The 23,596-nt window shown below is 37.6% G+C and overlaps 2 protein-coding genes across 8 annotated transcripts; one reads left to right on the top strand and one right to left on the bottom strand.

Annotated features, from left to right (window-relative positions):
- The first annotated feature begins 12,330 nt into the window (after positions 1–12,330).
- LOC113322203 (protein FAR1-RELATED SEQUENCE 5-like) lies at positions 12,331–16,063 on the top strand. 5 transcript variants are annotated; one of them, XR_003347083.1, is made up of 6 exons: positions 12,334–12,585; positions 12,889–14,979; positions 15,136–15,324; positions 15,441–15,488; positions 15,661–15,717; positions 15,922–16,063. XR_003347083.1 is itself a non-coding variant. In XM_026570247.1 (5 exons), the coding sequence occupies exons 1-4, from the start codon at positions 12,466–12,468 to the stop codon at positions 15,480–15,482; spliced, it is 2,442 nt and encodes an 813-aa protein (XP_026426032.1). In that variant the 5' UTR covers positions 12,334–12,465; the 3' UTR covers positions 15,483–15,488; positions 15,661–16,063. The 5 variants fall into 5 exon arrangements, 3 of the variants coding, with proteins under 3 accessions (XP_026426033.1, XP_026426032.1, XP_026426031.1); XR_003347082.1 differs by having other exon boundaries at positions 12,335–12,585; positions 15,593–15,717; XM_026570247.1 differs by having other exon boundaries at positions 15,661–16,063.
- A 1,230-nt stretch (positions 16,064–17,293) lies between these two features.
- LOC113323323 (superoxide dismutase [Cu-Zn] 2-like) lies at positions 17,294–19,947 on the bottom strand. 3 transcript variants are annotated; one of them, XM_026571612.1, is made up of 7 exons: positions 19,787–19,947; positions 19,597–19,698; positions 19,361–19,456; positions 19,210–19,241; positions 18,944–19,019; positions 18,252–18,305; positions 17,294–17,690 (listed from the first exon to the last, which is right to left on the bottom strand). In XM_026571612.1, the coding sequence occupies exons 1-7, from the start codon at positions 19,872–19,874 to the stop codon at positions 17,662–17,664; spliced, it is 477 nt and encodes a 158-aa protein (XP_026427397.1). In that variant the 5' UTR covers positions 19,875–19,947; the 3' UTR covers positions 17,294–17,661. The 3 variants fall into 3 exon arrangements, with proteins under 3 accessions (XP_026427397.1, XP_026427396.1, XP_026427398.1); XM_026571611.1 differs by having other exon boundaries at positions 17,294–18,305; XM_026571613.1 differs by having other exon boundaries at positions 17,294–18,305; positions 19,581–19,698; positions 19,787–19,837.
- Positions 19,948–23,596: the final 3,649 nt, after the last annotated feature.

Genomic DNA, 23,596 nt, shown 5'->3' with positions numbered 1-23,596 from the left:
GTAAACCGCGTCAACATCTTTCTCCGTAACTTTTCCAACAAGCCCTTGAGGATGCTCCAGTTCATCCACGTCAGAACCAAGGATTACGATTCCATTATGGAAGAGTTAATCAAACTGGCCCTCTCCCAGAAGTTTCTTGGGATGAGTCTTTCGCCGTTTCAATTGAGAAGCGAATCGATTACCCCTGACATTGGGATGTGGAGAAGCTTCATCACTTTGAGATTTCCCGACTTGCTGGGACGCTTCATCATGTCTCCATTTCTCCTCCATGTCCATCAAAGCCATGAAAGCCTAAGCACGCACCCGCACGATGCGTAGATGGGTGAAATACATTCCTTGTATAATCCGGACGGCTGCATGGAATAAAGGATTGATTTGTTTTAATATCTCCTCATGTGAATAAAACCTGGGTTTGTCAACTTCAAAAAATTTCTCCGAGGAGTCAAAGGTATGATCATCACCGGAAGATCCCATTGTGCCCTACAAACAAACAATTTTTTTTTACATTATGTCTGCATCGGCAATCTACATGATGAAGAAGACAAAATAGAGAACTAGGAGAAGAGACACGAGACGGTACCTGCGAAGAGGATGGACGCAATTCCATAGTGATATATATGAAATAAAGGCTCAAGATCGCCTCTTATATTGGGCGGATTGATGAAGCCTGAGAAAGAAAACCCTTTTACCATTCGTGTATCAAGGCTCCGAACGCGGGATATCAGCTGGATTAAATACTTGAATGTACGGATAATTAAGGTTTGGCATCCAAGTCAGCCGCCATCCCTGCCATTCCATGACCTAGCCAGCGCCATCTTCCCGCTCCACAGCCTAACAAGCAGTGCCATGACTCCAGCACTCCGTGATCAAAGCCGTGTTATCTCCGCCCATCCTGTGACCTAGCGGATCCATCCTCACTGTTTGGATATCCAAAGTTCCAAGTCCACTTTCCATCATTCCACAGACTGAAGCCAAGTGCCATCTCCATACGTTCTGTGACCTAGCCAGCTAGCGCCATCCACCAATTTGTGGCCCAAGCCAGCAACGCCATCGTTACCGCTCCACGGCCGAAGCCGCGACGTCGGCATCATCCCCATGTCCCAAGTTAGCACCAACGCTCCGGGAAGCAAAGCTCGCCAGCACCCTGTGGCCAAGCCAGAAATATGCCAAGCCGCCGACACAAGGATCATAGACTACTTGTTCCTCTTGCCAAAGGTTAGTCAGATTTCCTTGGCAATCTCTTCATGTCTTGCCCTTTCGATTTTACTCTTGTCTGTCACCATCTCATGCTTACCCACAATAAGGCCACTGTTACGTGCTAAGCATGAGACTTAATGTTGATGGTGGATTTTAGTTCAGGGCTAAAATTTTAAAACCCTGCATCTAATAGGCCGACACTCTATAAAGAGACATAGCCGTGTAAAGGTGATGGGTGTTTAACCTCTTCACTGGCACACTTATTGAGCAACTCAATATTCTCTCATAAAATTTACCCAGAATGGTGCATGTAGCAACAATCCCAGGTATTCTGTAAATTTTGGCACCTTGCCTACATTCAATTAATATAAGTTTCTTTGAATGCTATGTGTGCTATGTTCCTTGGTTGAACCCTTAATGTTGATATGGCATGACAATTTGTGTTCACTCGCAGCAGAGTAGCACGAATTTCCAAGTATCAAGGATAAGGTATTTGCACAAGATATTCAATCAGAAAGCATGCTGCTCTCTGGCAATGAACTTAAAAGAACTTTGTGTCAACATATAGAATTCAATCAATTATCCTGACTAATTTGTAAAAGTTAGGGTTTTGCGCCTTGCGTAGTATATCAAACCTTGCTTGTCGAAAATAAGCCTAGGCAAACTAGGTAATTAATCCGCCATGGATTAGCAGATGCAAAATCTTGCCCAGAATCAGAAAACAAGGAGCCGTATGATAGGAGCAGCAGCAAAGAGAGGCGTGGCCATGCCTTAATAGGCCAAGCAGAGCCATTTTCCATTGGCCACGCCCATCCTAAACCGGCCCTATTTTCCTCGACCAATCAGGTCGCCTTAAACTCGCCACACGCACATAAGTTGTGGATGGGCCATACTTTCCGGCCCTATTTCCCATCGACCAATCAGGTCGCACTAAACCTGCCACGTGCACCAAAAGGGTGGCTACACCCATGCTTGGCCGGCTCCCTACTTTTGTTGACCAATCAGGTTGCTCTAAACCTGCCACATCTTTAAAAAAGGGTGGAAATTGTGTCAAAAGGTTACCCTACCAGGTTGGCTTCCCAAAACCATGCCAACATGCCAACGACATGTCAAATATGCCAAAAACAAACATGCCAGACGCACATGCCAAACGACATGCCGAACATGCCAAACACACATGCTAGGTGCACATGCCAAACGACATGCAAAATATGCCAAAAGCATGCCAATCGCACACGCCAAACATGCATGCCAAGTGCACATGACAAATGTGCCACCTACCGCATACTACATACCATATATGCTAAATAGGGTTTCGACATGCCAAACCCTAATTTCGGCAAAGTTGTCGCGCCAACCGAGCCAAAGGGTGAAGCGCAACACCGAATCATCCTTTACAACCCTAGCACGAAGAAAGAGATTCCTACCAAACACTTGTGGAACTAGCACGTGTAAAGATACTCATCGGGAATTAGGATAATGAGTACAGTGACGAAGCACGTGGGAAGATCAGAAGAATTCAGACAAAGTGGGGCCAAGAGATAAAAGTACCAGCTCGAGTCAAGAGAAAGGGCGACATCGGTCGAAGAATACCAATACACTAACATCGGGCACCACACCCATCAGGACTACACGAAATTCGGGTAATGAATATCGGAGGGAATATCACTTACCACTCGACAAGGTCATCAAAAAGGATGAACTATGACTTACACTGTAACTTGGTTGTATGAGCATGTTAGCCTATAAATAGAGAGATTTGTCAAGAGAGAAAGGAAAGCAAGTAGTGAGTAAGTGAGAGCATATAGAGAGAACATTGTAGAGAGAACCATATCTTGTATCATTGTGCGAAGTAATAAGATCAACCCTTCACCCCCGTGGACGTAGGTAATCATGCCGAACCACGTAAACCTTGTGTTCTTATGAGTCTTTACTTACTTATGATTGCTTTTAGTTTATGTGGATTGTCGGATGTAGTGGTAGGATTTTCTACACTTACATTGGCGAAGAGGTATGTCATCCGAATGATGCAAATGTTAATGAGACTCTGTTGAATAATATTCAGGCATTGGACAGATTTGTTGTTAGAATGTAGAAGCGACTAAAAAAAGTTCTGATTTGGAGGGCTAAATTAGTACCGCTAACACCATGTTCACAGAATCATTTAAGGAACTCACTGAGGAGATGTGTGTCCTAAGAAGGTGTGTGTGTACATTGGAAGCGAACAATGCTACTGCTGGTGGTAGTGGTGGTGGAGACTTTACTAAGATGAAAGTTCCAAAACTGAAAGTTTTTTCCGGTGATTAGATAACTTTATCTTGGACATGGAGCAGTATTTCAAAGCATCCATAACTGTTCAAAAACGGAAAGTCACTTTGGTTAACAATAACATGTATGTAAAAGGTGAAGCTAAGTTGTGGTGGAGGGATCCTACCCATTTATCTTTGTTGCTGGTCGTCAAAGTATCACTACCTTCTGGATAGAATTGCAACAACATGGGTGTTCTTCATGAGGTTTCGACAAACCTCATAAACCAAGCAGCCAATGACATAGTAAATGAGCAAGATGACGACCTTGTTAGTGTTGACGTTATAAATTCATAAGAAAATGTTATTATGCTTATGACAAACTGAGATACAGATTACTATGTCTTCAAATAATAATTTTGTTAATATTGCAAGTTTCGTCTTTTTGAAAAAAATTCGCTGGACAAATTTATCGGAGGAGGAACGTATAATTTATTTACAAAGAGCAAGAAACTCTCAAAAATTAAACATGGTTGTTTATACTAATTAACACTAACATATTTAATAGGTTAGCCACATATTAAATAAGTGGCAATTGACCAATATATTCATCATTGTGGTAGAAGATACTCCATCTTCCCCATAGGATAGGTTTCAACCTGTTTTGTGTGGTACTAGGAAAAAAAATACTAAACCAAAACATGGAACTTACTTGAAAGCTTTTGAAAAGAATTACCGAATAAATAGCTTTATACGAGCTGGTTGATGTAATTTTTGTTTTTTCCAATTTTTTTTCATTTCTGCTTCTTTCTTCAGGAGGTTCCGGCTTTATGTCCTATACTGCTTCTGTTTTTCTTTTCTATTATTGACAAAAAATTTGGATAAAGATATTTTATATTAAGATGAAGTAGATGATATTTTGGTAACATCGAGTAGATCATATTCAAAATACAAGTGACTATTTTACAAGTTTACCAGCCTTCTGAAGACTTAGAGTCTGTTTGGTACAGTTTTCTGTTTATAAAAACAGAGAAAACAAAAAACAGGAGAAAACGCGTTTGATAGGGATATTTTCTGAACATGTTTTCTAGTTGTTTTCTGTTTTTGAAAAGAAAAAAAAATGAAAAAAACAAATTATTGTTTTCTGTGTTTTCTCTTTTTTCTTTTTTTTGTTCCTTCTTCCTCTTTTCAGAACAAAGTAAGAGATTGGAGGAATGACTGCAAATGAGTCATGGCTAGTATCACTATCTCTTAGACGAGTCTTTACATTTGACCTGATTTAGTTGATTTTCCTTGGTTTTCAAAAACAGTTTTTATTCAACCAAACAATTTTTAGAAAATGAAAAAAAAAGTATGTTTTTAAAACAATGGAAAACTATTTTTGAAACAATTTTTAAAAATTGTACCAAACAAGCTCTTAGTTTTTTAAACTTCATAGCTAAAAAGGTGGCACCAACTTCAGCATGATTTTCATAAACCTGAAGATCATTTCCTTAAAGTATATTATCCATGCTTGTTATTTAGTGGCATCTGAATCAGCATTTAGTACCGTAAGCGTGTACTAGTCTAATGGAGAAGATATTTATCATATAGGACAGTTGGGGCATTGCACTGTAAGCAAAGATGGTTACAAAAAATCCATTGCTCTTGATATTCTATGTGGATATGTACTATATGATAAGCTGTGACGGACCGGAAAAATACGCCTAACGCGTCAGGGAGCGTAGGCCATAACTTCCCCAATGCGCCATAATGATACCATAATCTGGGCCTTACAGCTAGGAAAATGCATGTCCATTTTTCCTTGCAAGCATGCTCGTGTGGAGCATGATGCAACTAATCTAGCTTCCACATCGTTCCAATTTACCCTTGTTCTACAAAGGATTTAAAACCTTGAAGGTTATGGATGATGCACCTTACATGCATCACTGGCTTCCGAGTCTTGTCCAGGCATAAGACTTGCCTTGAACTTACGCATATGCCATTGCAAGCCTAATACCCCCTCTTCACTTAGCTTAGGCATTTCTGAAAGGATGCACTTATATTTCTTGTGCCAAGGGTGCATCAATCAGGCTCATGTCGTACTTTCTTTAGGCTTATGAAAGCTCCGTTAACCTGCATATCGATGTATCTTACTTTCGAGGCCATGACCAATGCGCCATTGGCATATGCCTAAGTCGAACGCCTTGATAGGAAGTATGAGCATCCAATGAATGGAATTCAACTTGCCTCATCAAATTGTCCACAATCATCTCTTACGTCGAACTGCCGAGCCAGATGATAAGAGACGCCAGTATGCCACAATCATCTCTAAATTAGATGATATGAGCGACAAAATGCTGGACCGACAATGCTGCAACTCATTGCGGCTACCTACATACCCTCCCCTACTCTAAAAAGATCAAGCACTGACCATAGTTCATCCTCGAAGGGACATAAACTTAAGCCAACTCGTTTGGAAGGCCATGGCCAAGCAATAACGGTAATGGCCTAGTTTGTATAGGCCATTCCATTAAAATGCATCATAGTGATGTATATTTGGTCCGCGACATGGCATAGTGATGCCCATGCTTATTATGATCCATTGGCAAGGCTACACAGCTATAAATGAGGTCGAAGCATCATTTATACTCTTTTGGCTAAGCTATTAAGCTTACTTGGTGCATAGTCCGCATATGCACCTTCAACCAACTACCCTTCCCTATACATGCTTTAAAGACATTTTTACAACTTAGCTTAGCGGAGGAAAATGACTTCACCAAGTCCCAAGGACCGTGATGGCTGCACAATACTACCCTGGCCAACTACAATCTACGGCCGTGATGGTTGTACATTCAATTCTGGCTCACAGGACAGTTCCAATGTCCGGCCATGATGGATGAACATTTCCTGAGCCAGATCCAGTGAAGGGAAATGATGGTTGTATTTCCGGCTTTGGCTCATAAGCCACTCCACTGTACAGCCGTGATGGTTGTACATTTCCAAGGCCAGTCTTCTATGGCATGTTGCGATATTTTCCATAGGCCAATGAACTGCGTAATGCGCCATTGTGACGCTACTTTGTTCAAGGCCAACCACCCGACTGGCCTGAAGCACCTTTGGTGCGAGATTGGCTCTTGGCCAATACAACTTACAACTTGTACTTTCTTGGTGTGATATCTTCGCAATACGCCTTACTTTGCGCCATATTGGCTCTAAGACAATGTTCCTCTTAACACGCAACGGAGCTTGATATGAAGCTTCATCTCATGTCATGACGCATCTTTGCACATGCGCCATGCTAAAAATACTGAGTGTTACATAAACTCTAGCATTGAGGAAGATAATGTCATCTTGTTTAGTCTTTTTTCTTTGCTTTTCAATTCGATGTTGTTAAAATACTTTAACATAGATTTTATTTGTTGTTGCGGTGTTATCGTGTCATATGCCAGTGGTCTTTGATCCTTGAAAAATATTCACAGTCACTTGAAATTGTTTTGCGGACTCTGCGATCTGTATTTTTTTATTGCATTTAAGTTGAACTTTGTTAATTTGAAATTTTGTTTCTTTTAATTGAAAGTATTGTTTCTAAGTTTTATCAATGTTGAACATATAGTTATTTAAGTTAACAATATGTATATGAATGAAAGGAAGGTACAAAAACAAAAATTACAAGTGAAGATGAGAAAAGTTAGCAGGCAAAAATTCTTGCAGGAATTTTCAGCTAATTTGAGTCAACTCGTGAACTGAATTTTTATTTACACAACATTACCACAGATAAAAGCACGATATTACAAACCCTATCAGCTCGAATCAGTTTAAAACCGAGCCAATATTAGGTCGACTAGTGTTGCACCCGTGCGTTGCACGGGCTCAGGTTGGCTATCCTGAGTTACTGTATCAACCATATTCCCAATCGATAGAAGTAGAAGTAGTAATACCCCAAACATCGGAATACTGACAAAAAAGAACAGAGAACAAATTTCCAAAAAAATAAAACACACATACAACAAATTAAAGTAGCGACTCTTAGAGCTTCGAGATTCATGTTGACTTATCACAACCATATACAGTTAATGTGCTCAAATTATCTTTCCCCTCATCAACTTTCCAATTCATCTACCATCCAAATATGTCTCATTGAGGAAAAATGACAGGCGTATGGTAAACCCTTCTTCTTCAAAACTTCCATGTGCTCTATGAACCTAACTCAAGTATTGCTCCAGCCATCATCGCAGTCACAAGCATTTCTCATTCTTTTTATGAAATTTGTTATGCTAGACCTCCTCTTCAGGGTCTGAAAACAAACGATTTAGGTCTTTCAATGGCAACGGCAAGATGGCATTTAAATCGTCCAATCTCAACGATCCAGCAAAGCACTTCCTTAGTTTTGCAATGTTATCCTTGACCTCCATGAACCTTCTCACAAAAAAGAGTTATTGAGGGATCTTTGAACTGTCCCTTGATTGCACGAACTGCAGAGGTAAGAAAAATATATAGCAAAATGGATAGCCTAGAGATGCCACTATTGATTCCAGCAATTCCAGTAAGCAGCAACTTGAAGAACTAATGCATGAACTGAAATACATTTAACTCCATAATAAGTTAAGAAATAACATCTGAACCTATTTTACTTTTAACTCTACCTTACTTAATCTATCAAATTATCAGAAACTTAATTTCAATTTATTTATTTCGTTTATTATATAAATACATTCCCTATATCAGAGTGCGGAGTCATGCGAGTTATCCAATTACCTGATAACAACGACATCATCCTATGTAGGTGACTGGAATCACAATCCTAGCAGTAGTAATTTTACTAATTTTTTGTAATCAATAAATATGGGAATTATTAGTTCCCTTTCTCAATGCCTAAGGAAATTCGAGACTAAAGCGAGTTACCTCAAAGCTTCTCTCAAACCTACTTGGCAGAAGGAAGAAAACACATTCGGTGTATAGTTTCTTGCGAACCATACATGATAATAACTATGGCGTCCAATTCCAAATAATAACAAAGAACTGAAAAATGAAACAAACTATCACCATCTAACCCAAGTTTTTGTGTTGGATACTCATAATTTTCCACGTTAAACTACAAATGCACCTCTTGATTTCTAATGGGTGTTTGTAGTGTAAATATTTGATTTGCAGGCATTAGTTCGTGATGAATCGCATACTTTTTCAGTTTACAATGTCACATTGAAGATCATGCAATATTCAGTTACTGCTAGATATTTTTATCATTGTTGGGGGAAGACTTAATTATCAAAGTTATGCAATCATACCTTGTAGACGGGTCCAAGTCCACCATTTCCAGGCAAGTTCGCATGATTAAAATTCTTCTAGCCTTTCTTAAAGTTCGGAAATCAAAATAACTTATCGTTCTAAGATTACCATTGATGTACTCAGGTGCAGCTACAAATCAATATTCAATAATTATTTCTTTAAAATAAAAACATTACATCTACATATAATTTACTTAGCAATTTTCTCCCATTCCGGAGAACATTAGATACCCCTACCCATTTTCCATTTACTTTGTGAAATTATCTCCTTAAACTCCATACGCTTAGCAAATTTCTAAAACAACATTAATAAGATCAAACAAATGAAAAGTAATATTAAGCCTCCCAAAAGAATGCTAATTAAACAATCAAAATATGCATGTAGCTAGGGTTGCAAAGGAATCGAGAAGATAACTATCTAATCTTGTTATTGTGATATTTTTGTGATATTTTACGCCTGTGTTTTCTGTAGAGACACACTATTTTCATAAATGAAATCTAAATATCACTACTGACATATCAGCAACTTTGAAATGACATCGTAAATCGATATTAGAGGATCTGAATTCATAAAATCATGAACTACTGAACTCTATGTCGAGAAAATTTACATAAGATTTGATTGAGAAAATTTGTATGCAGCATGACCATTTCCTTCCCTAGCGTGGTAACTGGTAGGTTGCTTCATGCTGTATAAAATGTAGAGGCACCCCACGTCGATTGGCGAAACCTTATCATTTTGTGCTGAATCAGACCCAGTTGAAAATAACGTAATTAACAAAGCATATCTGTATTTTGGTTCTACTGTTAAGTTTATATTTGTAATTCAATTGTGGATACTATACAAATCGTAACTCCAGCAGTCGACAACCTCCCGCACCAACAACCTCATTTTCACCTGGATCACAGAGACATGGGTGATGTGAAGCTCCAACCACTCTCTCGTGCATTGAACTGATGTTGAGTGTCTGTAGAAGCGCAAGAGTACTGGAATTACAACCAAATCTATGGACAATGTATTCTTTTCTCGATCTGTTTTAGGACATGAACAACATCAAACGCGCAGAACTCATCGACAATTCCGAACACTTGCAATATATTACAGTTGTTTTATGGACCCTGTTAAGTCATGAACCAGAATATGCATTGCGAGTCACTGGAGTGAGTATGAGCATATGAATTGGTAAAACTAATAGCAATGTTTGCTACATAATGCTATAGTGTAATGTGACTGTGCGTGTCATGTAGAGTCGTGTCCATTGAGCGTGTGCTATGCACGTATGAGGTATAAAAGTGCTAGAGTTGAGAGACATATTCTGTTGAGCTATATAAACTCAGTCTGTCATGTAAACAGATTATCTTTTCTATTAATCAATTGATTATATATCGTCTGCAATGTAGTACCAAAATACATAAACTCAAGCAGCAGTACAACGCGTCTACCTTCTAAGTTTCCTAAAGATTTTCAGGGAAAAACTTAATCTTTTCTGAATCTATTGGGTAAAACTTGATCAAAAAATCTGTAAGGAGTGTCAAAATTTAGTTGCTAATACTCTAATCCAGCCACAGAAGTTAGTAAAGATCACTCCATCTTTAATCCTAAAATTTTGAGCTCTATAAAATCGAAAGGGTGCTTTACAAAAACAATATCTATAATATTAGGACATGGTTTGGTTGCACAAAAATTCGACAACGTAGCAATTAGTACCACTTTATCCAGCGCATAGATATCAAATAGGATGTCCATTAAAATACTTGCATGCTATCCAGAAATCATGTACACTCACTTATTTGAGATTTATCCAAATTTTAGATTTTTACATCTCAAGATTAAGCTTGAAATTATCCAAAGAAACTAAACTGAAATATAATTCGATAATATTAGGACATGGTTTGGTTGCACAAAAATTCGACAACGTCGCAATTAGTACCACTTTATCCAGTGCATAGATATCAAATAGGATGTCCATTAAAAATACTTGCATGCTATTAAACATTCACTTATTTGAGATTTATCCACATTTTAGATTTTTACATCTCAAGATTAAGCTTGAAATTATCCAAAGAAACTAAACTGAAATATAATTCGATAATATTAGGACATGGTTTGGTTGCAAAAAAATTCGACAACGTCGCAATTAGTATCACTTTATCCAGTGCATAGATATCAAATAGGATGTCCATTAAAATACTTGCATGCTATATAATTTGAGTGGAAAATGCTGGCTCCAGAATGAAAGTTAGGCCAAAAGCTTGAATTCCAGAGCTCCTGGCCCCCTACCAATAAGAATTGAGGATTTTGCTAATTTTTCGTTCGAAACACATATATTTGGGGTGAAAATTACTCACCGTTCCCGTACCAAAAATAACATAACCCTAATTTTCTTCTCATCCCTTCCCCCCTCAGCCGATTTTCGTCTGCTTTTGCATTCTTTTTTGCATTCTTTTTAGTACCCTGTCAAAATATATTAGTTTTCAGATATTTCGGTTGATATCTCAAGGTACCCTCTTCATCATCTTAGTTGGTTGTCAATTTACTTTGGGATTAAGCTTGAAATTATCCAAAGAAACTAAACTGAAATATAATTCGATAATATTAGGACATGGTTTGGTTGCACAAAAATTCGACAACGTCGCAATTAGTACCACTTTATCCAGTGCATAGATATCAAATAGGATGTCCATTAAAATACTTGCATGCTATTCAACATTCACTTATTTGAGATTTATCCACATTTTAGATTTTTACATCTCAAGATTAAGCTTGAAATTATCCAAACAAAGAAACAAAACTGAAATATAATTCGATAAGCGACGACTTACCTCTCACTGACTTCAAATCAATTCTCATCTTCACCAAATGAATATGGAAGACAACATCTTAACCACCCCAAATTTGATTCGCGACACAATATCAAATTGAAATACACACTTCAAAAATATGTCGTCAGAATGTTCCAGAAAAGGCAAGAGATGAAAATACAACAAACTTAACAATCCCAAAGTAAATTGACAACCAACTAAGATGATGAAGAGGGTACCTTGAGATATCAACCGAAATATCTGAAAACTAATATATTTTGATAGGGTACTAAAAAGAATGCAAAAGCAGACGAAAATCGGCTAAGGGGGAAGGGATGAGAAGAAAATTAGGGTTATGTTATTTTTGGTACGGGAACGGTGAGTAATTTTCACCCCAAATATATGTGTTTCGAACGAAAAATTAGCAAAATCCTTAATTCTTATTGGTAGGGGGTCAGGAGCTCTAGAATTCAAGCTTTTGACCTAACTTCCATTCTGGAACGAGCATTTTCCACTCAAATTATATATAAAATATAGTAACAATTTTGATATTTAACACAGATATGCGAGCCCGCTAATGGTAGGTATTGATTAAAAACCAAACCGACCGACCAATATGCACCCCTTATAATACTCCTTCCGTTACCTTTCGTCGTCGTGGTAATGGAGTCTATTATTCATGTAACTTGGTAAATTACCTTGGTCATTTTTGTTTTTGTACGGTACCGATGGGAGTGGTGGGCCATTTGAGGTGAGGGATTGTAACCTGACCGATTTTGAACGGTCAATAAAAGACTTGATGCGGTTTCTTATCAGACCGTATTTTAAACGTTTCTAACACGTCCATGGTGCGTCAAGAGCTGTTCACCCACTTGTTACGTGGGTCAACAAAGTCATAAACCAGACCGCACAGTCCTCTCTCTCCGCTGAAGAGCTCTTCTTCTTCTCCACCCATGGATTCCCAATCTGAAAACCCTAACAATAATATCATAGTTTCTTCTTCACTACCCTGTACGTTGAATGGCGACCCTGATATCTATGAAACTGATGATGAAGGAGATCCTATTCCAGAGGTATTATCCGTTTTTTCCCTAATTCATTTCTTCTCGTTCATTTTCCCAAAACTTACTTATATTTATCACTACAAAATCTTAGTCATTGATGTTTTCTTTGCATCTAGTTTTGTGCATCTAAATAGAAGATTTAGAAATATTAGGATTTTTTCTTCTGATTTCCTTTGATGTGTCATTATTGTGTGAGATAATTGGATTTATTTTTTATTTTTTAGATTTGATGTATTGCATTGTTTGGGTTTGGAAGCTTAATGGACTGTTCATTTTGTGATCATTTTTGATTTGATTATAATTTGTTAACAGGAAACTCCGGTTACAGATGATAATTGTGAAACTATCCCGGATTTGGATTCTAATGATAATGAGAATACCGCAGAAGTTGTTGAAAAACGGTTTTGTGATTCTGATGAGTTAGTAGAGCCAAAGGTTGGCATGATTTTTGACACTGCAAAAGAAGCATTTGATTACTATAACGAATATGCAAGAAAGATTGGTTTTCGGGTGAGAATATTGAGGACAAACATGAACAGAAGTAAGCGTGATAAGATTCATCGACAAGTGCTAGTTTGTTCATGTGAAGGAACATATAGGATGGTAAGGAAACCTAGAAAAAGAAGAGAAAGCAAGCGGTTTGAATGCATGGCAGTCTTTGAAATCAAACTAATGAGTGGTGACAAGTATGCTTTGATTAGGTTCAAAGCTGAGCATACACATGAACTTATCCCGCCTAAATTTTCTAGTTACCTAAAGACGCCAAAGAGAATCGAGTCTGCCCATATAGCACATGTTGACAGTAGCCCTCCTCGTGGAATAAAAGCAGCGGATGTTTTCTCTTACATTCCTGAAGAAGTCAGCTTATCTGATCCCAACACAAAGTCCGGATTTTTCAAGAGGGGTGATGCTCATTTTCTCCTCGAATATTTCAGGAAAAAGAAGCAAGAAAATAAACATTTTTTCTACTCCTTTCGCACTAATGGAGATGGCAATATATGTGGTGTGTTTTTTTGTGATGCAAAGTCAAGAAGAGACTATGGATTATTTGGTGATGCAGTATCTTTTGACACAACATTCAAAACAAACAATTACGATATGATATGTGCACCAGTTATTGGTATAAATAATCATGGGCAACCTATGCTTTTTGGATGTGGTTTGTTAGACGTTGAAACAACGGATTCTGTGGTGTGGTTATTTACTACTTTCTTGGAGGCTATGGGAGGCAAGAAGCCCATAAGTGTATTTACGGATCAATCTGCATTCATTTCAAATGCCGTTAGTGTTGTATTTCCAGAAGCTCAACATGGATTGTGTTTATGGCATATACTTCAAAATGCTTCGAAGCACTTGACGAAAGTATTCAAAGCGTTTAAATCATTCTCCGTTCAGTTTAGAGCTTGCATATATGATCCAGAAACAATTGAGGAATTTGAAGAAAGTTGGAGCAAGTTGCTTGATGAGTATGGGCTTAGAGGTATAGAGTGGCTTCAAGGCTTGTATGATTTGCGACAAATGTGGGCTCAAGTTTATAGTTCTGGTCATTTTTGTGCTGGCATGACTGCAACAGAAAGAAGCGAAAACATCAGCAAGTTTTTGAAAGCTTATTTTAGCACGGGTAGCATTCTTCTTCGGGAGTTCGTAGATCAATACTCTAAAGCCATGGTTGATCGGTATGAAAAGGAAAAAGAAGCAGAAAAAAAGACACACCAAACAGCACCAAATTTGATCTCTGCATGGTCTGTAGAACGTGAAGCATCAAATTTATACACTAGAGAGATGTTCTATGGTTTTCAAGAAGGGCTTCAACAAACTATTGATTTACTGTTAGAGTTGGTGTCAGACGACGGAGTGATTCGTACCTATAGAGCAACTGAGATGGAAGGTCAGAAAAAGATTCGCACACTAACATATAACCAAGCTGAACAATCCGTCTATTGCTCTTGTAGGAAATTTGAATTTAATGGAATCCTCTGCTCTCATGCATTAAAGTTGTTCCGCGACTTGCGATTTAAAAATCTACCTCCTAAATATTATTTGAAGAGATGGACACGTAAAGCTACAGAAGAAGATGTTTTTGACCCTTCTGGGGAGTTAATCCCGAATGATAATGATCCATCATCAACCGCTCGTCACAATGCGCTGTTACAAATTTCACAAAGAATTGTCACGAAGGGTTCGAAGTCAGAAGAAGTGTTTTCTCTCACTAATGCGTTACTGTTGGAATTAGAAGCGAAGATGGAGGGACGTAATACTAGGGAGGAATCAAGGCCCACAGCTAAGAAAACTACAATAGACACTAATCAGAATCAGGTATCCTACTTGGCACCAACTCAGATCATTAGGGGAGGAAGAACGTCCGCAGTTCAGAAAACTACAACTGACACTAATCAGAACCAGGTATCCAACTTTGCAGCAATATAGTTTCTAAAATTATTTAGCTTACAATTATCTTCCAAAAGAAAAGCTATAATATGCATGTTTTTTATTTTGAGAAAATATGTTACTACTGGTGTCGTGTTCTTGCATATTATTTTTAACTCTTATTTTCTGTAGGAGGCATCCAGATTGCTGCAAGTGCAACAGCCACAGCCGAATTATAGCCAAACTGGTTGGCAGTGGATGAACCAGCGAGTAGTTCATCCCCAAGGGGTTCATCCTCGAGACATTCTTCCACCATATAATTCAGTGCCCTCTCAGCAGCGAAGGCCATATCTTCAAAATAGCTTGTTCGCACCACAGCAGGTATGCAGTTGTGTAGTCTCGTTGTTTTTATTTTTATTTCACGCATGTTTTGTTTTTGCAATATTGAGTTTTTACAGTATAGATCCGTGTATGACAATACCTCAATCATTATGTAGGAATCTCCATCGCAAATAGAACCCCGAGAAATGCCTGGCTAACAATTTGTAAGCATCTTTAACCTTGATATATCTTTGGCTTCTTCCCGTAATGCATTCAAAACTAATGCAGTGATGTGGTAAACACATATTTTTGGTATTTTGTCGTGTAGTGAAAAAGCAGATTGTGCCTGCCATATTTCAAGAAATATATGTCGCTGACTTCCAATGTCTTTTGAAGGACGGCATGCTAATAGATGTATATGGAGTTCGAGCCTAAACGGAATCAGTTTGACTGGTAGGCTTCAGTACCTGGTAAATGGTTAGAATGAATAGACTACATGAAATTTGGTTGTTGAATCATATTTCATGCTTTATTTAGTAGACTTGCAGAATGTTGGTGTAACACAGTACTTCCTTTTTTAGTCCACGTCTTTATTATGTAATCATAAGCTCGAAAATGTATAATGGGTAACTCAAAGTCTCCTTTGGTGTATTCCAGGAGGTGTGTCTGTGTTGCTCAGTCAAATGCAACTAGGTGAATATCTACTTAGCAAAATGGTTGTAATTCCTAGAAGTTTGTATTTGTTTATAGATCTGATTCGAAATCAACATGTTGAAAGCACTGGGTAAGTTAGTTTGTACATTCCCCAACTAACTCCTACATGAAATTTGGTTGTTGAATCATATTTCATGCTTTATTTAGTAGACTTGCAGAATGTTGGTGTAACACAGTACTTCCTTTTTTAGTCCACGTCTTTATTATGTAATCATAAGCTCGAAAATGTATAATGGGTAACTCAAAGTCTCCTTTGGTGTATTCCAGGAGGTGTGTCTGTGTTGCTCAGTCAAATGCAACTAGGTGAATATCTACTTAGCAAAATGGTTGTAATTCCTAGAAGTTTGTATTTGTTTATAGATCTGATTCGAAATCAACATGTTGAAAGCACTGGGTAAGTTAGTTTGTACATTCCCCAACTAACTCCTTATGAAAGTCATCCTGATAGTTCTGTTGATAGACCACAAGGTTACTATTTAATTGACTGACTATATACAGCAGCCTTCTTAAAGGTGAATAATCTACCCGTAATATTCAGTACCAAGGCTAAGGCCTATTGAGTTTTAACTTGGCGGCCTTGGTTACAGAACACAGAGCTCCATAATCAGCATATATCATTCTATTGTAGTCTTCATAAAACAGAAACTGGTTACCTGAACCCCATCCATATTGGTTGTTTTGAGTGCTCAAGCATTCAGCATTATCTACTCCTTTGTGGCATCTTCCTGACTCAATGTCAGGATAAATATCACTTGAATCACCAAATTTTGATACGGATTGGCTGCGAGCAGGCTGGAGTCAGCAATCAGTACCCTTATTCGGTGAAGGCTGAGAGTGCTATAAAAAAACTAATGCACGTTTAAATTACATCAAATTGGCAAAGGAGGTGGTTGTGGTGGTAAAGTATGAGCTTTCATTAGTTTCCAATGTATGATCCCGATTTAGTTGGGGAAAACCAAAATAGTCGGAGCGGTCAGTAACTTACGGAAGTGTTGTTGGTTCATGGATTCAAAATAAAGGAGATGGAATAGAAGCAACCACGACTTGGATCAAGAAAAAAGATAAAATGAGACATGGATCTATTTGAACCTGATCAAGAACTCCCCTTTGCACTTGATTTATATTCCAGTCTTACACATGTTACTTTTCAGTTCATGTAATCGTTTTCATCATTTACATTCTGAAGAAAAACCAGATATTCAACTGTTATCATTAGTCTCATTCCTGAGAGAGTGAAAGATTTCAACAACTTAAGATTCACTTCCAAAGGAATAAGTTATTTTGTTTATCAAACTGAAGACTAAAATACATGATGTGAAGAGAATTTGAACTTAAAAAGTCGGTTTGTACATCTCATCACAGCATACCCTGCTTAAATTCCCAGTAACAAATCACAAGCTCAGATTTCAAACATTTAGACAAGACATGCAGTGTCTAAACTCATATGGTTTTATCATTTGGCTTGCTTAGGTACTGAAGTAACTGAACAAGATAGAACAAAAAAGCCATAGTTTGCATACATTAGTACTTGGTACAGTGAACTGAGGTAGCGCTGTTGCGAACTGAACTAACTCACAAGTGTTATGATAATTGAGCTGTTTTTACACATTTCATGCTGGTGTAATATTCCTTTTTCTGACAGTAAGCAACTCTGACTTGTTCAATGCAAATTGCAAGCCACGGTTAAACAGATGACTGGAGCCCGATGATACCTGCACCACAACATCTTCCATCAGTAGTATCTGTAAAGTGAAAACTAAGGAATATGTACAGAATGCTCAATAACAGTCTCATGAAGATTCACAAAATTATTGTTACCCTATAGAAATTCAACTGACACTTCTGAGGTTCTGGAAGGCTTCCCATGGTTTTTTCAGGTCATATAAATGGAAAGTTGAAATGAGGAAATCATTCGGTGTAATGGGATTCACAACCAAATTCTAGGCACTTGGTCAAATGAATATCCCCATTCTATGTGGTTCAAAATATTTGTTTTAACGGTTGCACGATTCAGCCATTCAGGTGGACATTTCCTCCTAGAAACAATTTAGCACAGTTCACGGTGTGGCAGTTCTTTTCTCTTTTTACGGCTCAATTACCACAGGAGATGGATACCTGATGTTTCTGGTTTTCTATATTATGAAAAATTCAACCTAATCTTGCCACAGCTAATGCAGGCCACAAGACCATACTGCGATTTTAAAACTTTGGATGAACAGAATTATTAACTAAAACAAAAAAGAAAAAAAGAAAAACATAGTAGAAGGAATTACCACATCCAATTCTTGCACCGGCATTCCCAGTAGTCTTGCTAAGTTCGTGCCCACCTGTAACATCAGTTACATAATAAGTTATAACACATACACAAAAAATAGAGGAAGTCAGAGAAAATAATTCACAGAAGTTTGGATGTTTCTGATCGCCACAAGAATTTTGAGATATAGGTGACGCTCAGGTCATTCGTAGACATAAAAATTAGTGATGTAGATCACTCCATCCAGCAGGTGAATAAACTGAGGGCATACAGCCAAACAGGTAAAAACCAAAGGTTTGTTAATTATTTCTACGAGCTTTTAATTTAAACTAAAGATGTTTGATGCTTCCTTGGTTCCTCCCCCTCTCCCTAATGATACATTTGTGATAAGAGAGGATGCGAAGCTATCCGTGGAGATCAACTAATTAAGCAAAGTCAAGATGGCAGATCACTCCATCCAGCAGCAACTGGGAAACATAGATACTTAGTATTGTAGGTGTTACCATGTTATATCTAACAAACTCTATCGCTCGCAACTTGAATCCAAATTCAATTCTGCTTTAAGAACGCTCCAGGAATTGCTCAGACTTAAAAAGTACGAATTTATTTACATAGATGTTTTATGATTGTTCTTTTTACTTTCTATCTTGAATTCACACTTCACAATGCTTAGCAGTTCAATCAAGGAGTTATGTAAGAGATGATCCATACCTCTGCCGAGATCGTCGATATCAGCATGCACAACAACTGCCCTGCCAAGAATTGAATGCACCCCGCTAAGTGGAATCTGCAAATCACCCAAAAAGAAAACAAAACAAACCCCACTAAGCTACTTCAACTGTTTTTAGGTAGAAAAAGAATTCACAGGACAGGCAAAGTACTTGAAAAGAACAGTAAAAATTCAACAATTTAATATGAGAATTATGTAAAAAGGAAAAACAAAACAAAAAAATGTAGTAGGAAATGATTTACAGTACCTGGGTATCTTTAATAGAAACCTCAGCAACTCCTAAGACATTCAAAATTAGGCTACAGTTAAACAAAAGTTACTCAAAACCAAAAAAATCACAAAATAAAAAGACTCGGAAGAATAGAAATACAATTCAATGTATGCAGAGAGAGAGAGACCATTAGGGCCAGCAACTATGTTTCCTAGGTCACCCGCGTGTCTCTCTTTATCAGTTGGAGCACCATGATTCTTCTTTAGTGGATTGAAATGAGGTCCTGCAAAAAGTAAAAGAGTATCATTATACTTAATAAGCAAATTTAAATTAACACTAACAGCATATAAAAGTAAATGAAACATCAAAATGATAGGGTTTGATTCATTTGAATGAGAGAAAGAGACTTAGGTAGAGATAAAACAGTGGAATTGCAGCCATTGGTGGTATCCCCAAGAGCGTGAATATGGAAACCATGACGACCTGGAGTCAATCCTGTAATCTTCCCATTTATATGGGTAACCCCTATAAATCAATCAATTCAACTCATGAGTACACTGTAGAAGAAACAGTGAAGTTGGGAGAGAAAGAGGGATCGAATCAAGTAAGATACCTTTGGAATCTTGAATGAATTGAAGTGATCCTTTGATATTGTTATCACCGGTTATGAGAACCACAGCTTTTATGTTAGAGCCAGCCATTTTCTTTTTTGTATATTCTTGTCAATATCTCCTTTACTTCTCCCCTTAACCCCCTTCTCCAGAATTTTGAGTTGAGAGTATTTCTGATAAGAAGTGATGGGTGCGGCCTCTAAAGGGAGTTCCAATGTCACACCTGTTCCATACGCCTAAAGAGTCTAGTAAGGCCTATTCCTATAGGTATGGCAAAAAAAATGTTGTTTGGCATATCAGGTGGCATGGCAAATCAATTGCGTTGCTATGGGAAAACCAATAAGCGATAGATATTCTAGCGAACGATATAATGAATAACGCTGGCGATAATGAGATTATCGTTGGCGTTATACATTAAACCGAGCGATATAAATAGTATCGCTGGCGATATTAATTATATCGACCACTGGATATTTTGCAACGGCTATTTCCTCCCTACTGGTTCCTATATATACGCCATCGTATTTCTCCAAGGTACTCACACCTACTTCAACCTATATTTCACCAATTTCTCTATCTCTATTCTCATTTTAAATTTCAATGGCGAGATCCAATGAAGAGAGGAATATTATTATGAATTGGTTTATATTACAACAAGAAATGCATCGAATGAGGTTGCAAGAACTTGACGATGAGGAAGCTGAAGATGAAACTCATCGACATTTTGATGCTAGTACATACATGCCAAATACCTAGAGTTCCAGAGCTACAAGAAGTATTCTCAAGAAGGTATACGTATCGAGGGAGGGAATTTTACCATCAGAAGCTGATGCACGATTATTTTCTTCCCAATTGTGTGTACTCTGATCGAGATTTCCAAGGTCGATTTTGTATGCCTCGGCATCTGGTGATAAAGATTATTGAAGAGCTTTGTCGGGTAGAACCTCAATTTAATTATCAGTTTGATGCGCTGAATATTAGAGTTCATAGTCATGAACAAAAAGTTACTTCGGCTTTAAGGATTCTAGGTTATGGAAGACCAGCGGATGCGAAAGATGAGTATCTTCGTATGGGTAAAATAACTTCATTCACTTACCTTTTATTGTTTTGTGAAGTAATTATTAATCATTTTGGTCCAACATATTTACGAAAACCAACCGAGGAAGATGTTAGACAAAAATTGAGAGAGAATGAGGAAAGGGGATTCCCAGGAATGCTAGGTAGTCTCGATCGTATGCATAGGGTATGGCAAAGGATGCCCTGTTTATTGGGCCGGTCAATATAAAGGTCATTATCCAAAACTAACAGTTATCCTTGAAGCTGCTGATTCTTACGATTGTTGGATATTGCATGCTTTTTTTGGTTTTCGGGTTCACAAAATGATATCAATGTTTTTCATAAGTCGCCTCTGTTTGAAGATTTGAAGCATGGAATTTGTCCCCAAGTCCGTTTCATGATTAACGGCCACCAGTACACTCATGGCTATTATCTTGCGGATGGTATTTACTCAAAATGGTCCACCTTGATTCAATGCTACCGCCAGCCTCCTGCCGGTGCATTAGGCCGTTCATACCGGCATTTTAACGATGCCCAAATGGGAGCGAGGAAGGATGTGGAACGCGCTTTTGGAATTTTGAAGAGGAAGTTCGCTATCATTTCTGGCCCATATCATGGGTTGAGTCCTCGTGAAATGCACAAGACTATGCTCACTTGCATAATTATTCATAACATGGTAATTCAGGAAACCCGACGTAATCCGGAGTGGACTAACTATGAAGATGAAGATTTGAGGCCGGAGATTCAACCACAAAGAGGCGTCCCTGCAAGGAATTATGCTCAAATGACTAATTACATTCAGAACCGAAATTTGTATGACAATTTAAGAGAAGATCTGAGATTGAATCTTTGGGCTGAGCATGGAAGACAATGAGTTATGTAATTTAATTTAAGTTTTATGTATTTTAATTTAAGTTATTTATTTTATTTTAAGTTATGTATTTTTATTTAAGTTATTTATTATAATTTAAATTATGTATTTTTATTTAAGTTATTTATTTTACTTTAAGTTATGTATTTTTATTTAAGTTAATGAGCAATGGACTTATTTAAAATTAATGAGCAACAACATTTCAAATTAATCAACTTTTCATTTCAAACCAATATTAAGTAGAATGCAACAACAACAACATATCAAATTAAAATGCAATACTTTAAATTAAAACTTAATTTAATACATCAATCATTTAGTGGAACTACTACATCAAATTCATCATCAGTTCCATCATCATCATCACCATTCAATTTTCCACACATGTTTTTGTTGGGCGTTCATAATTGAAGTGTTAGCTTGAAGAATGTTATGCTTATCATAGTCAACCCCAAATTTTTCTTGAGAAAGACGACTTTTTTTACTCTCCTTGTTTTGAAATTTCCTATCAACTTCTCTTTGCTTCTCGACGGTTTTTTAATGTTCCATAAACTCCGCCATGTTAAATCCACTGGAACTACCTCCTTCTTGAGCTAATTTTATAGCTAGTCTTGCATTGTTCCTCCCTGACAATTTTCTCTTACCATCATCATAATTAAAACTAAGTACCTTTTGGGTTTCTTGCAGTATCTGGTGAAGAATTTGAATTTGGTGTTGAGGGAGAAGAATTATATGGTGACCTTTCAGGTACTTGTTGATTAGTTATTAAGAAATCTGGATTATATTTGTTCAACACCTTCAAAATATGATAACAACTTTCGAGAGAAAACTGTTTACCATGTTTTCACTTCCAATCTAAACGAACATGTCTTTCAAAATCAACATCCACCTGACCACTCTCCTTTCCTGCTCTCTTGGATTGCATTATCAATGCAACATAAGCGGCTACTTCCCTGTTGATTACAATGAAGTGTTCTGCCAATCCTTTTGCATCATGAGAATTGATGTTCATGGTTTGTTTTTCATATTTCAAAAATATATTATCCCACATGGTGTTACCATGTTGTTGTGCACCATCGATACAATCTTGGGTAAAATAAACATAATTACGACAAATGCATTCATCCTCTATCAGGCTGTATTTTGCACCATGGACTTTGTTTTTTATAGCTTTGACTTTGTCTTGACTTTGAGATTGTAAATCCATATGACAAGAAATAAAGAATTGTAGAAAATGTGTGATTGTTTTAGATTTGAAGAAGAAGATTGAGAAATTCTAGAGAGATTTAGAAATTCCGGTGTGAGTTGAAATGAGATTGAAATTAGGTATTTATGGGGGTGGGGGAGAGGGATATTAGCCGTTGGATGAAGATCTGGTAAGAGAGTCAAGTGATAGCTTGACTAGCGCTGGCGGTTTAATGACCAACGAGCGCTGGTTTGACCGTTGAGAGATGAAATCTCTATCGCTCACTGGAAACTCTGTCGTGTATGCCTATATGTTATTCCTGGAATATAGGCATATGAGTTTGGCAGTTTGGCACACCCATAGTGGGTGCATATATGGCAAAACATGACATATGCATAGGAATAGGCCTAAGGTCGGTTCTTATGGGTATGGCCATAAATTTCCGTTTGCTACATCAGGTAGCCTGACAAACTAGTCATACCACTATGGGCAAAGTATAGAGTGATATAAATGCTATCGAACAATCATGTAAATGTCGCCAGCGATATAGAGTCCATTTCTGGCGTTGGAGACGTTGGGGACTCTACCTCTCAATGATTATTCTGTCGTCAACGACTATTTCCCTCATACTCCATTCCTATATACGCCCTCAACCCACTTCATCAATTTATTCATACCTATTTTTACATAAACTTGACA

This window comes from Papaver somniferum, chromosome 11, assembly GCF_003573695.1.
Source record: "Papaver somniferum cultivar HN1 chromosome 11, ASM357369v1, whole genome shotgun sequence".
Lineage (NCBI taxonomy): Eukaryota > Viridiplantae > Streptophyta > Magnoliopsida > Ranunculales > Papaveraceae > Papaver > Papaver somniferum.
This window is presented reverse-complemented; position numbering and strand designations above follow the sequence as displayed.

Bases quoted from the DNA above. Each gene is read 5' to 3' on its own strand.
- LOC113322203 (XM_026570247.1), top strand. From the start codon at position 12,466: ATGGATTCCCAATCTGAAAACCCTAACAATAATATCATAGTTTCTTCT. The intron at 14,980-15,135 runs GTATCCAACTTT...TATTTTCTGTAG, and splicing joins CTGACACTAATCAGAACCAG to GAGGCATCCAGATTGCTGCA. The intron at 15,325-15,440 runs GTATGCAGTTGT...ATCATTATGTAG, and splicing joins GCTTGTTCGCACCACAGCAG to GAATCTCCATCGCAAATAGA.
- LOC113323323 (XM_026571611.1), bottom strand. From the start codon at position 19,874: ATGGCTGGCTCTAACATAAAAGCTGTGGTTCTCATAACCGGTGATAAC. The intron at 19,242-19,360 runs GTCTCTCTCTCT...TGAATGTCTTAG, and splicing joins CATAGTTGCTGGCCCTAATG to GAGTTGCTGAGGTTTCTATT. The intron at 19,020-19,209 runs GTACTGTAAATC...GGTGATTTGCAG, and splicing joins TTTCTATTAAAGATACCCAG to ATTCCACTTAGCGGGGTGCA.